This window comes from Neodiprion fabricii, chromosome 5 (genome assembly GCF_021155785.1).
Source record: "Neodiprion fabricii isolate iyNeoFabr1 chromosome 5, iyNeoFabr1.1, whole genome shotgun sequence".
Taxonomy (NCBI): domain Eukaryota; kingdom Metazoa; phylum Arthropoda; class Insecta; order Hymenoptera; family Diprionidae; genus Neodiprion; species Neodiprion fabricii.
Window position 1 is genome coordinate 17449776 of NC_060243.1, and position 14292 is coordinate 17464067.

A 14292-nucleotide genomic window follows, 5' to 3' on the forward strand; every position below is an offset into this window, starting at 1 on the left:
ACCAATGTCGACTTATTGCCGATAGGAATAAAAAAATATAGTACGAGTGAATAGAATAGAAAACAGAATAGTAATCGCAGACTAGGTTTTTTGATTACAGCTATAAAACTCATTTTCGTTTTGTACTGGGAATCGTACTTTTTCGGTTCTGATAAAAAATGAAAATAATAGTCAAGTACTGTGTAGTAACCACAACTATAAATTTTTCTTACTGTATACCAATATCGATAAATAGAACAATCATTATCACTTAATCAATGAAACAAGCAGGAGAAATTCACTTGCCTGAAAAATTCAATCATAGAACTTCCCGCGATTCCAGAGTTACTTGAGAGTATGTAAATCTTTGATTTTACTGAAAATCTAACCCGGTCTAATTGGAAATATAAAATAAAATAAAGTTACCAGTAGATAAAATTACATACCAATAAAATATTCATACATGCATTACACCATACAACGGTTACGCGATAATGGAAATTATAATTATAGATACCAGTACATTGAAAGTTTTTGTGAGATTTCGCAAAGAGGTTGCACAAATTTCACCGTATATAAGGTAACAATTAATTTTCAACACCGCCGGTTGAGTAATCAAAAATGTGGGTACGCAAAATACTATGGAAACAGTTATTGTTGGTACGAAGAAAAAATTACTCACGTTTTTCCCCTCCGCGATGATTTCACCCCGTGAGCTTTCCTTCTAGGAACCCCATATTATACATCAAAATAGGAACATACGTATTAGAAAGGGATTAATCTCTTATTGTATGTGTACCAATAGAAGATTAGTTGCCCCCTTCCCTCAACAAGTTACCCTCCGAACGAAGGTTTAATTTCGTCGGCATTTTCATAACAACGAATTATTCCGATATATCCCGCAATCAATACTGCAATGCAGTTATACAAGCTCAGCAATTAGGAACATCGGTTAATAAATACCTTAGGATGTGTGGGACGTACAGTCAGGACGAAAATGCGTCGAAACAACAACGTGACGTGAAGAAAATCGACAATTTGAGAAAAGCTTTGATAATCGGAAAGTTTCAAATTCCTAAACTTTGGTGTTTTTGCGTTTATTCTGCTCATTGGCCAGATCCCAAAATAACTATCGGAAAAATATTCAAAGAATCTAACATAACAGTACGGTTATAATGCTGAAGTATAATTCTTGTTAAGCATCTGCTGTACCGTATTTACGAAAATCTATCTTTATGCACTCTAGAGATGACTGATGTGTAAAAAAAAATGTCAGACAATCTCTGGAGATCTCTACGGTTAGCAAAATGGATAAAAAAAAATGTGAACGATCTCAAAATAAACCATTTTCTTTAATTGCCGATATCTCAGCTTGTGTGATTAGAATTTTCTCAGAATTATTATTTCTGTCAGATCGTAGCATTGTTGTTTCATTTCTGTTCACCGTCATTGACGCAAGCAACATTGCTAAAAGTCTTTCAAACGGATTTTCCTCATTTCCTAACCTAATCTTTGATTCAGACGTCGATTCATCTTGAACATACAAGTAATAAGGGTTTTCCAATTAAAATTAACTAGTCCAAAAAAAAAATACCTATTACAGGAACTTTCTTAGTTAAATGTAACCAGACCAACTTGTTCAGTGAAACTTTTCAAACCTTTGTTTCAACACTTTCTTGAGCTGACTGTACGTCGAAGGATCCTTAATCCTATAACGACTACCCTCGCCTATCTCGCACGGTATAACACAGGTACATCGGGCCTACACAAAGGTCGAGCACATACAACACCGTATGAAGAAGCTGGCAATAAACAGGTGCCTGTAAAATCCGCACGCTGCAGGCGAATATATGTACGTAGAAACGGGAACGGGAACGTTCGCCGGGTATCCTGTGCCGAGTATTAAGCTCGCAGTGAAGATCGGCTTACCTTAATATTTGTTGGCATCGGGGTCTGCAGCCGAGTTGAGGGGAGATAGAGTCGTACGGCTCGCCAGTTTCGCTGCATTGAGCAGCGTGAGGCAGGGGTTGCCATGACAGTAAAACTTATTGGCTGAAGCAATGATCAAAATACGAGACATGTAATGAAACGTTCTTACACAGTTTTATTGGCATCGAGAGATACATCGGGCTGAGTGAGAGGCCCGAGTCCGTCCGTTCTGCACTACCTTTGAAGTCCCTGTGCGGGCTCAGGTGGTGAAATGTTCCACGGCTCTTTTAGCCCGCCACAATCACTTCGGAGGTATTTGGAGATAGAAATTTGAAGCGCGGATCGAACGTGTCGAGAGGAAACGGCGAAACTTACAATTAGCAGGCTGAGTTGCCGACTGCGCATGCGCGAAAAGATCGAACTGTACTGGTCGGTGAGATCGGGACGCGGTGATGTTTTTGTCTGCAGGGCAGGGGTGCCAACTCACTCAAAACGGGGCATGACACGCCAAACTCTCCCGTGTCGAATTGCGATTTGATATTAACAGTGATCAGTTTATGCATGAACAATTAGAACACTCTATAACCCGACAAAATTGGCCTCCCGTACATGCGTATAACCTCCGTAATTTGAGTTTCACAACCGAAGCTCAAATTGGCCAGCCTGCATGAAAATACGACATGAATCTGGTAAGTTCCACGGTTTCCTTTCGGTAGATTTACGGCGTTTCGAATGGCTTTTAGGTATTATTTTATTAATATCTCTTTATTATTTACAAAAAACTTTATAATAATATCTCTAGGTATTTTTTTCACCGTCACACACGTATATGCTACTATTACTATATTTATCATTATATTAACATTAATAATATCAATTCTCTAACGTTATGTATAATATATAATATATATATATAATATATAACATCGTTTCAATTATTACAAATTTCTTGGTACAAGGAGAGACCGATGCTTTCTATTTCTTAAATTTACTCGTTATTTACATTAGTACACGTGGTCCGTGTGACTTGATACCCCTGCAGGCGTTGCTGTATATGCAGTGCGGAATACGCAATACATGTATAATCATATATAAGGCTGGAGCAGACCCCTGACATTTTCACAAGAAAACAACTATTCATCAACAATCTTAATGCCTCTTCACAATTTTGGCACAATTGCCTGCGGTGTCTATTTCTCGACGACCTTCAAGGTGCAAAACTTGATGACAAAATAAAATGATTCTCGAGTTAAATTATGCGTGCTCTTTCGATAAACACCTCGTACTTATATTGCAAAATCAGTTAATTCTGCAACCGGTTCCTGAACATTGTATTCGTCACCAGATTTTTCGATTTTATTACTAGTGGAAAACAATTTTTGAACATTGGATTCACGCAAGAATAATTGAAACTTGAAAATCAACTGCGCATGCGCGAGTTTTATCGGCTGTTCCTGCAGGCTGGCCATCCCGAGTCTCGTTGTCAAACTGTTTCTGTCGGCGATGTAGGCAGTTGATACGAATTTTCGAGGTTAGAATCTTAAATAATTGAGGTGGTGACTCGGAAAGGTTTGGGAAGCATTTTTTATTGGGCCGGAGAGTTGATTCTTCAAAGAACGGTCGGAATTTAATGCTTATGCTCTTTCAAAATTCAAACGTACACATTAGACTGGGCCACAAAAATTGACTATTTTTTTTTTTTTGAAAAATATGTTGAGAATATCATTCAGTATGGCAAAAAAAAATTTCATAAAATTTTAAGCCCTTAATATTAACTTTAAGAGGTCTATCATCGCTATTTTTGATTTTTAGTAATAATTTGATGTTTTACGTCAGAACTGTCGAAATATTGAAGTGAAAAAATTTATGTTCACTTATCCCTTTATAAAATTAAATTCCCTACAAAAAAGGTCTGATTATAGATTTTTGTCAGACAAGCCGTTTCCGAGTAATTAAGCTTAATAAATTGAAATAATTTCTCGATTTGACTTTTTTAATTTGGAATTTTGTGACTAACGAATCAATGAATGTATAAAAAAGATCATGACAGATTCTTAAAGGAAATTTAATGTTCTACAAAAAAGATCTCTTAATATTTTTGCCTCAATTTAATTTTTCAAAAGTTATTCTCAATTAAAATTGAAGAAAAAAATTGAAATTTTTTTGGCCCAGTCTAGCACATATTTTGCGTACGTTGGCCAGCCTGCATAGCAGACAAGAATATCGCTGCGGGAAGATTTCGCCGACCAAATGACATTAAACTATTTGACGCATGCGCGATTGATTTTCAAATTTCAAGAAATTGTCCCGGTATATTTGTTCTTATGTTGTAACTTTCTCTCTGAAGAAAAAATGAATAGCAAAATGTGGAAATGAATACTGTAAGTTATTATATTACATATACTGAAAAACATGCTGATGACTGTCAGGACTCTGCGAGCTCTCTCATATTTTCGAAACGAAATAGTTAGTAACTATATATATAATGATAATTAAAGACATTATGTACATAATATCCAAGATAATCTTATATATTACTAAACACTATGTTATATGTGCACATAATATTATTTTAAATATATTTGTGTGCATCATACAAAACGAATTGACGTAGAAAAGAGTTTGTTTGTTTTCTCAAACAAATTTTTTTATTTACTTCAATCTACAGTGATCTAGATCCAGGATTTATAATCTTAGTTAAGATGCAATGCGACGTAACTTCTACAGCTGGTGAAAATTAATATCTACATTATGCTTTACGCTTTTCTCATTCCCTTTCAGGGAATTAATCATTGAATTTGTAAAGGATAAATTCTCTTGATTAGGAAAAAAACATGATCTAGTATACAAATTTGCAGGTTAGAACTTATGAGAAATCGTTTGACGGACATAAAAGTACCTCAAAATTCGGATTGTGTTTCGAAATTTCGGCAACATTTATAGCCGTATCTATAATACATTTTATTCCCGAATGAACCATAAAGTTAACTTTTTTGACCTCAAAAGCGGGACGAAAGTGGCATATTTTTCCTTAAAACGGATTTGCGGGAAATACGATCTCATATTTCAAATCAGCGTGAAATATGAGCCCAATTTAAAATTCCAAATTTTCGAACAAATATTGCGGACAGAGTTGAGTCGGAAATAAATTTCTATTCATAACACAGGAATAAAAGTCGACTTTATTCCCTGGTTACATAATATACTATTTTTCCAATGAAGAAGAAAAGATCGGCTGGATTTGACTTTATACACTCGAGAGTCTCCCCCTTGCATAATTTTTGTAATCTATATTCATGTAGTTTATGAATGTACTGGTCGTTGAAAACAATTGCGTAGGAGAAGTAAAAATGATCGATGACCATGCACAAAAATCTGACCAATTGAAAGTAACTTGCCGTATTATAATCGTATTGAAACGTTCAATTTCACCTACGGAATTATGCTGTGCCCAAAGCAAGTGCAGTAAAGTAATTGTAAAATCACTGCTTATCCCGATTTGTGTTCTGTTTCTACATATAATATTCAATTGGCCAGTTTTGCATGTGCATCATCGTGAAAACCTATTCGATGTTTGTTACTCATTTATTAATTAGGTACCTGAATCTAGCTACAAATCGACGACCTATTATTTATTTTAGTGGAATATTTGAAACTTTTTATCGAAACCTACGAGAACCTCGGGTTCCTGCGAGGCTGTACGATGCTATATTATATAAACTTGTACATATTCTAATTTCCCGTAATAATTATGTTCAGATTCAAATATGTATAGAATTATAAATGAAACAAAACGATCTTGTCTTCGCGTCGAAAAATCTTGTTGAACAAAATCTTGCGTCTTATACTATTGTTTATAATATATAATATGTACAAAGTCTTGGAGACTAATTACTTTGTTAAATTCAACTTACGTCGTTATATGTAATTAAATCGTCTAACGCGACTGTGTGGTCGATTATTATTTTCACGCTAAATATATAAGTCGATTCTGCACAACATTTCCGTAATAAACGTAACGTGTATGTTAATCATTGGTGTGACATGTTATTTTTTTCGGTACATAAAAAACTTCAACGAAATAAACCGCTTCTGCATTCTCTGCAAATATCCGAATCCGATGATAAAATCAGAATTGTTACTGGAAAAATCGTTCAAAATCAACGACACTACAGCTCTTGGAGTGCTATTTTCGACAGTCTGAATAGAACGCTACTCACTTCGTGTTCACTATATATATTTATGTTTATAAACCAGCCAATGTTTCTGCACGTTTTACGTTTCACGATATTTCCCCATTCTTCCTAATTAAGGTCCCCTTATAACTAAGCACACTTTAAAGCCTGGTTCGATTTTCGTCACTCTCGCGAGGATTAGGAATTTACGGGTACGATCGTCTGAGTTACACTTAAGAGTAATTCAATTTCACAACTGAAAATTGAGAGGCAACCGGTTTGTTTCGGACATTAATGCTGACTATTTAAGAAAAAAATTCTCCATTTATTCTCATCAATCAAAAATCATTTTTCAATAAATCCCACCACACGAACGTATTAGAAATTTGGGTATTGACTAGAGGTGAAATCGTTAGACTTCGCGGCCACTGAGTGTTCACGAGATTTAATCAGTGATCGCAGTACCAAAATAATACACCTAAAACTGGCGCGATTTCACTTTGTTTCTCCGCTTTTAGAAAAATTTGGTCAGTTTCTTCAAGACACTTGTGCTACGAAATAATGATTAAAACGTAATTTATGGGCTCGAAAGTTGATGAAATTTTTGTCAGCTAAAAAAAATGACAAATATTCTTACAATCGTCAAGGTAATCGTCGATAAGATTCGTTTTCAATTCTGGTTTTTACCTCACTGTCCGAAAATAAATTAAGGCTGTGTCAAATTCGTTTTCGTTCGTGGTGTGTGGTTTTGGACAGATTGTAATTGCATTATATTTTATCGAGGAAATATGATTTCAGAGAAAAATAAACGTTGAGAGTTGGTTTTAAAACAAGCGGTACTCTGTTTGACTTGGCTTATTAAGATAACCGTTATAAAGTTACCAAAATTGGTTACATATTTCCGAGGAATGAGAGCGGAGACCAGGAGTGGATTTCCTAACAAATTTACGATTGCGATCAGAGTAACGGCGTATCATCAACTATATAAATAATGGAAAGCACACCTCGCCACACGGTGATTTTATTTTACACTACAGATGGAAATTAACTTGAAGGAAAAAAAAGTAACTCGATTTTTTAAATTTCACACTTTATACCGAAAGGTCGTATATCGAAGCGTCCAACTTTATCACACAGTTAAAGACGCCAAACTAATTCCCCCTGCGCAAAACTGTAATGAAATATATTCCATTAGTCCGAAACTCACCAAACATTGACCCCGCACTTGTCAGACGCACACTGTAATCCAGCATCGACGTATAAATTCGTACCTATAATACCCCGAGGGGCCGTTCACTTAGGAAAGTCATACATTTTACAGTTGGAACTAAAAGTCAGAAGAAACGAATTCAAATCACTTAAATGTTGTTTGAAATGACGAGGAATCATTCGAGATGACTGAAATCATTCGAAATCACTGGGAATCACTTGAAATCACAAGACGATAAGGTCGCGATGAAATCACGCAGTAAGCGTTGGAAATCATGATACACAATTGTTGCAAGTCATGCGGTAAACGCTAAACGGTTTTAATTGACTCTTAACACTGATGTTAATTGTTTCTACTGATTTCCATTGACATTTTATGATTTGCCAGCTTTCTGGCCTTTTTCTAACGACTCTGTTTCTGTGTAGCAGGAAAATCACTGGAAACCGCTTACAGCACTAGGAAATCAATGAAAATCAGAGTTGACATTGGGAATCAATTGAAATCGATTGGTGTACCGAAAACAAACGAAAATCAGACCACGAGATAGAAGTCTCTAGAAATCACTTGAAATCAATGTCAACAGTGAACCGGAATAATTAATTTGATATCTGCAAGTGAATGGCTCCTCGGTATACTCATGCCGCGAGGAAACGGTAAAACTTATCGTGCCGAGTGACCGACTGCGCATGCGGACAATGATTGAACTCTACTAGACAGCGAGAATCGTACCGCAGCGATATTTACTTTTGCAAAGCAGGGTAGCCAACTTACTTGAAACGAGGCACGAGATGTGAAACTCTCCGGCGTCAAGTGGCGAATTGAAATTACGTTGTTACCACGACTTTTAGCAATAATAATCAGTGATCAGTGATCAATCAGTGACCTAGTCTATCTAAAAAAAAAAAAACGAAAGAAATTGGCATCACCTACATACGTCATCTTCACAATCCACATTTGACGCCTGAAGCTTGAGTTGGCCAGCCTGCGCGAAAAGACGACGACGCTCGCGCATGCGCGGTCGGACACTGAATTTGGTAAGTTTCACCCTTTTCTCCCGGCGTTACGCGACGCGAGATAAGCAGCTGCCGCAGGAGGCGAGCAAACTTTATTAAGGACTGTCGTCGGGAATGGCGTACCAAGTGGCTGGATCCGCGGCGAGGGCCCAAGGGCCAGCGACCTGGGGACTTGCGTAGGACGCAGCTCCCGCCGCGGATGGTGCGCACTACCAGGCTCTCCCCTGCAGCGGCAGGTAGGCACCGCACTGCGGCTGCTGTTGCTGCTGCATGCTCTGCTGGGCGTTCGTCCTCGTGTACGAACAGTGCTGCAGGCTCTGGCTCGAGGACATCACGTGACTCACGCCGACCACCGAGTGGTGCGAGACGACCGCGGCGTGGTGCGAGCCGTGGGGGCTCGACGCGGCCGTCATGTGGGGCGCAGGGCTCGCCAGAGCGGCGCTGGGACCGCCGCGGCTTCCCTCGTTCCCGCCCCCGCTTCCGCAGGGCTTTCCGTCCTTGACCAGAACCGGGACGGCCACCCTTCGAGGGGAACTCGCGCTCTGGAACGATAAAGACAAGTTCATTTTGATTAGTTACACCGAGGGAAATTTTTAGTTCCGGTTACCGCTCAGTCCTTAACTATTTTCATTTTTTACCACAATCGAAAAGTATAGCTTTGTTTTGTAGCTGTTTTTTTTTCTCAGTGTTGGTTCTGTCCACAGAACGGAGGCTTCGGAGAGGAAATGGTGAGAGATAGCAGGCTGAATGATTCGTCTTTTCGTGCAGGCTGACCAACCCAAAGTTTAGTTGTCAAACTCGGCTTATGGAGGTTATGTGGCAGATTCAAGTTTTTTTGGAGGTTAAACGGATCTTAAATGATTGATGTTAGTAAGTCAAGAAGGCTTCTACACCTTTTACTGTTGACTGATTGATTACCGACTGATAACTGCCACGAGTCATCGTTACAACATAACCTTAATTCGCTGCCTGATGCCGAAGTTTGACAGCTCATGCCTCGCTTCGAGTAAGTTGGCTACCCTGTCTTGCGGATGAAAATATTGTTGAGGCATAATTCTGTGGACCAACAGAGTTAGATTATTTTGCGCATGTACAATCTGTTGCTCACCCTGCTAACTTTCACCATTTTCTCTCAGTATAATGGACTGTGTAAACAATGGGCGAAATAGAAAACACCGATTCTGATATCTATCGGTGACGTGCGTAAGTTTATTATATGCGTGTTGTTATAAGCCTGCATGATGAATCGACTACTCTGAAAAGAATTAATTGAAAGCGTACGTTAATTGATTAATTAAAAGGACCCATCAAATGATTAGTCGGAAAAACGATTAATCGAAAAACATTTCTTTTGCCATGTTTACCAAAGTCAGCAAATCTTTCCGCGATGTGTTTTACATGCGTAAACACTTAGGGTATGATTACAGCTGTCATTACTTATATATAGGTATAAATTTTTTCAACGAAACAAGACCTCAACAGCACTTTATTGACGCGCCAACATAAAATTATCGCAACAGGCACAAAAAATGTAGGCACAATAATATACACGTAACTATACATATAGTTGGTCTGAAAAAAATCAAATTTATAAAGAAATAACTTCAACATTACATTTCGATACATTGATTGTATTCTGTTGTTATATGAATGGCGTAATTGGCTAGTTAATTATTGGTTTGCAAATTGAGTAAAAACTATCTTGTTCTCCAAGACACCGGAAATGATAGATGCGTGAAATGACTTCGACTTTTTAGGTACATACAATAGTTACGAGATAAGTCACGTGGTTCTAGAAGCCTTTTGAAGTCCACCACCTAACCGAGCCAATTTCTAAGAATATACCGTTGCCCATGATTCCAAAAACAGTAAAAAACTAAGTACCCGTCTCACAATAAAGCTTGGTACACAACCGGTTCAAATTAACCACGTGTAAGATCAAAAAGCTTGGATGCATGTATTCAGCGACGCGTTGGGCCGAGTTAAGCAATGATTAGAATAAAATGTCAAGTGTTAAGAGGGGTATCAAATTTTTCTCTGCACACGAAGAAGGGAGGCTTCAGGTTAGGTATGTATGTACATACAACGAACCTATATTATATATTTCTTGGTATAAAGATCACGGCCGTTGCCAACAAACCGTGCGCTGGTTGGGATTCATGGCAGAGCAGCGTCCCCGCAGCGAAGGAGTTTAATATGGATAAGCAACAAGGGTAAACAAGGCTTTTTTAGAAAATGCATTTCTCGGTCCAACTGGTGCTGGTATGTGTGTCCAGCAAACACGGCATCGCGACGTGACCACCTTCTCTGTCCACAGTTCCGCAAGCACGTCGACTCGCATGTGTGCATGCATATATATCTACATATTATATATATATATATATATATATATTACATATATATATAATATTTCTGTACGCAACCAGTCCGCGGCGAGCAAACTCCAAGCCGTGTTATCCGAGGCGAAGGAGCTGAGCCAAGGAGAGAAGAGAGCGAGAGAAGCGCTGATGCCCGGCTACCGTCGCGACGCCATCGTCCATTCACCGATCTCCGTTCATCGGTATGCCTTACAGAAGCTTCGGCTACCTGGCCAACCACTCAGCTGTATCAACATTCGGTACATGACATTCCTTTTCTATCTTTCTCAACATGCCTTGATTATTCCATACACTCTCGGCTTCGGACCCGCAGAAAGTAGGCTTACAATCGTCGCCGAAATTTTCTGCATACTAGTCTCGTTTAACCGAATCTTCTTTTACTCTTCACGTTTTTTTGGGGAAAACACTCGCGTCGGCCAGTCAATATCACCAATCTTACGATGCAGCTCTCGTCAATGTCGGTGCGTGACGTACGATACTCTTGGCTTCATCAATACACGTCGTAAGCATGATGCTTTTCGACTTTTGGGACAAAACAACCTTGCTGGCCAGTCAAATTCATGAATCATACGCTCCGGCTGTCGCCAATTTTTTGCGAAAACTGGCCGTATGTGTAGTCTTGCATATGTATACACCCTTTATTTTACCTACGTGATGGTTTGCGATATTATTTCGCTATAATCGGTGAAATTAAGATACTACATCATCATGGTGAATAGGAAAGTACTTTTAAGACCTCAGGATCTTTTATTGTGTTGGAACTCTTAGGGGTATTTTTTTGGTAAATGAACCTTCTTCGACTAAAAATTAATTTATCATACAATAAAACAGGTATAATCGAGAATTCGTAGTTACTTTGCTAATACTTTGAAATAATACATTCGTTGTACAATAATCGAATGCGCAAAATTCTATCGTTGAACCTTCCTCAGAGGTCAATGAAAACTGATAGTTACGGCAAAAGTATAGGACAAGTTTTCTGTTTCTCGGTATTTCACTCTTTAAACTGCAAATGCATGCCTAATGAATTGAAACATAAGTAAAAAGAGGCCCATTAGATATAAGCAAACATCAAATGATCTATATTTGAGACCAAGGAACTGACCCTAGAAAATTGAGTTGAGTCCTGACAAATATCCTTGTGAGTGATATTTCATATTGTGGAACAAACAGAAAAGTACAATAAAATGAATATCTTTTTATTGTAGTAACGTTCAAATATTGTTAGAATGAGAAAAAATTCCGTTGCAAGTAACTTATATTTAGCGTCACTGCATAGTCGATGCTTATACGTTATTTGGTGATTCCTACGCATTATAATCAGTCGAGTAAATCAGACATTCTGGAGATAAGTATTTGTAAAAATATGATCAGAGGGTCTTTGGAGATCTTGATGATGAGCAAAGTAAGCACGAAAACATTAGAATGGGATCGAAAATACCAGAGTAAAATCATTTCGAACTTTTTGATCCTACTACTTTCATCAAATTCTTGATATCTTGGTTAGCGTCACTCGAATTTCTTCAAATTCATTTCTCTTATATAGTCACAGTAAGGATGTTGTCTGATCAGCGTTCACTGTATCTTCGGTGCAAATATCGTTGTTGGATATTTTCGAAACCGGATTTTCTCTGTTCCCAATTTTTTATCGAGGCTTTACAGCCGATTCATAACGCTTTGAAATTCGGCTCGTATACTCCGCCTTTCCTCTTTTCGGCGAATAATCCGTACCGGAAACACATAACGGTGAAATGATCATGACGGCGTACGCGCGCGCACGGAATTATTACCGTGCAGCATATATCGCGTACTTATTGTATAATACTTGTAGTAAGTGGCAGCTGAGTGACGTGTATGCCAAGATAGACTTTCGTATTAAGTGGAGCAAATGCAATGCACTTCAGAACCGCGTTGCGCGATGATTGCAAGCCTACACGATGCAGGCAGCAAAAACGCTCGACGACATTCATGGAGCAATGCATTCACAATCAGCTCCAAGTCACGCGCGCTGCGTTATATTACAGCATCACACCACTACTTTGAACTAATTTCCGGCGAAAAAGAGGGACTAAGAAAGAAGAAAAAGAATAAAACAAACACCCAACGAACTTCACCCGATGATCCAGATAATTCGGCCCTGTAGTTTGATCAGTATAAACGAGCTCGAGAGCTACGAGTAATAAAAATTCAACAACGAAAGAAAAAAAGTGAAATAAAAATGAAATGCTGTAACGTAATTGTCTGACAATTTGTATTACACGCACGTAATGTGAATTATAGGTATAGGTAGGATATACGGAACCACGTCTCACTCGTCAATTAGGGCATATTAATTTCTTAAACCTTTTCTCGTAACGTGAATAATACTTAAGACTGTGGAGGGAGAAACATTTTTGTTACACACAAATTGAGCTAATTAATTCATTAAAGGGTCGTTTTATCCGAAGTGCAGGGGCTGCAGTTATATAGGCGTAACTGTTCGCAAGCTTACGTGATATATTATGCATATATGATACACGAAATAAAAGAGATTGTGAAGATATTAAAAAATTCTTTGCCGATTGACACGACGATTATACGCAGAGGCAGAAAAATTATCGGCTTCTTAAGTACTTTTGAATTGAATATTTATTGAAAATAAATACTAATTCGACGGCGATGTAAAGCATAATCAACGTTACTTTGAACAAAAATTGCGGATTTGATGCAGGCGAGAAATGTAGCTAAAATGATTTATTTCACAGGTAAAATAAATAATTCATAAAAAATTCCGAGTGATTGGTTTCATAGAAGTTGGACGTTCAGAATTTTAAATTGATCGTTTGATATTGATAAACACAAGAAATAATGCTATAACTGATAAAATCCAAAGTAAGGGTCAATTTCAATCAGGAGTTGAAAATCATAAATTGTAAAAATTCTGCACTGAATTATAACTCTGATTAGTTATGATTTCAATTTTAAAATGCTACGTCTTTATTCTACATTTGAGGGTGGGTATGATTATAATTTTCTGCTACATAACAATAACAAGTGTCAGGAGTTCATTTTTTTTCATATCTCTCTCAAGAGTTATTTGAAAAAAATCCTAATCGGTGTAAATGATCAATCGAAACCACTTGTCGTTTACCGCAAGATATTGAACAGCGATTTTCTAAATTTCCAACACTCGCCGCGCAATTTCAGCTCGATCGATTCTTCGCGTTTAAAGAAACATTCAAGTCGTTTGAGTTCCATTCATTTACAATTGGATTTTCAATCGTTAAATTCATGACTTTGGTGAGTAAACGCGGCATCGCGATATATTTAAGAAATTTAAAGAACCAAAAATCAACACTTTTATGAATTTTACTACAATTATCTTCTAGTCGTACGTTAATTGTGAAAAACTTTTTACTTAACATATCATCGCATCGTTCTACATTCAATTTTACAACATTGCAGCGATATTGATTTCACTTTAAAAAATGGCAATATGGGAATTGGCTGCTGAGAGAAAGGATTGCTCCAGTCTATAATTTGTAGAAAATAGTCTTCTAAATAAAATCTAGTATATTTTCAACCATTTCCAAGCAATTTCAAACAAAGCAACCAAGTCTGAGTTTCTC

At 37.7% G+C, this 14292-nt stretch overlaps 1 protein-coding gene across 1 annotated transcript in view; it reads right to left on the reverse strand.

Moving 5' to 3' along the window:
• Positions 1 to 3905: 3905 nt before the first annotated feature.
• LOC124182702 (homeobox protein Nkx-2.4-like) overlaps positions 3906 to 14292 on the reverse strand; it is a 42370-nt gene continuing 31983 nt past the window's right edge. Inside the window, exon 4 of the mRNA XM_046570288.1 lies at positions 3906 to 8848. Coding sequence (XP_046426244.1) covers positions 8516 to 8848 — 333 coding nt within the window. The 3' untranslated portion in view covers positions 3906 to 8515. The remainder of the gene's footprint in view (positions 8849 to 14292) is intronic.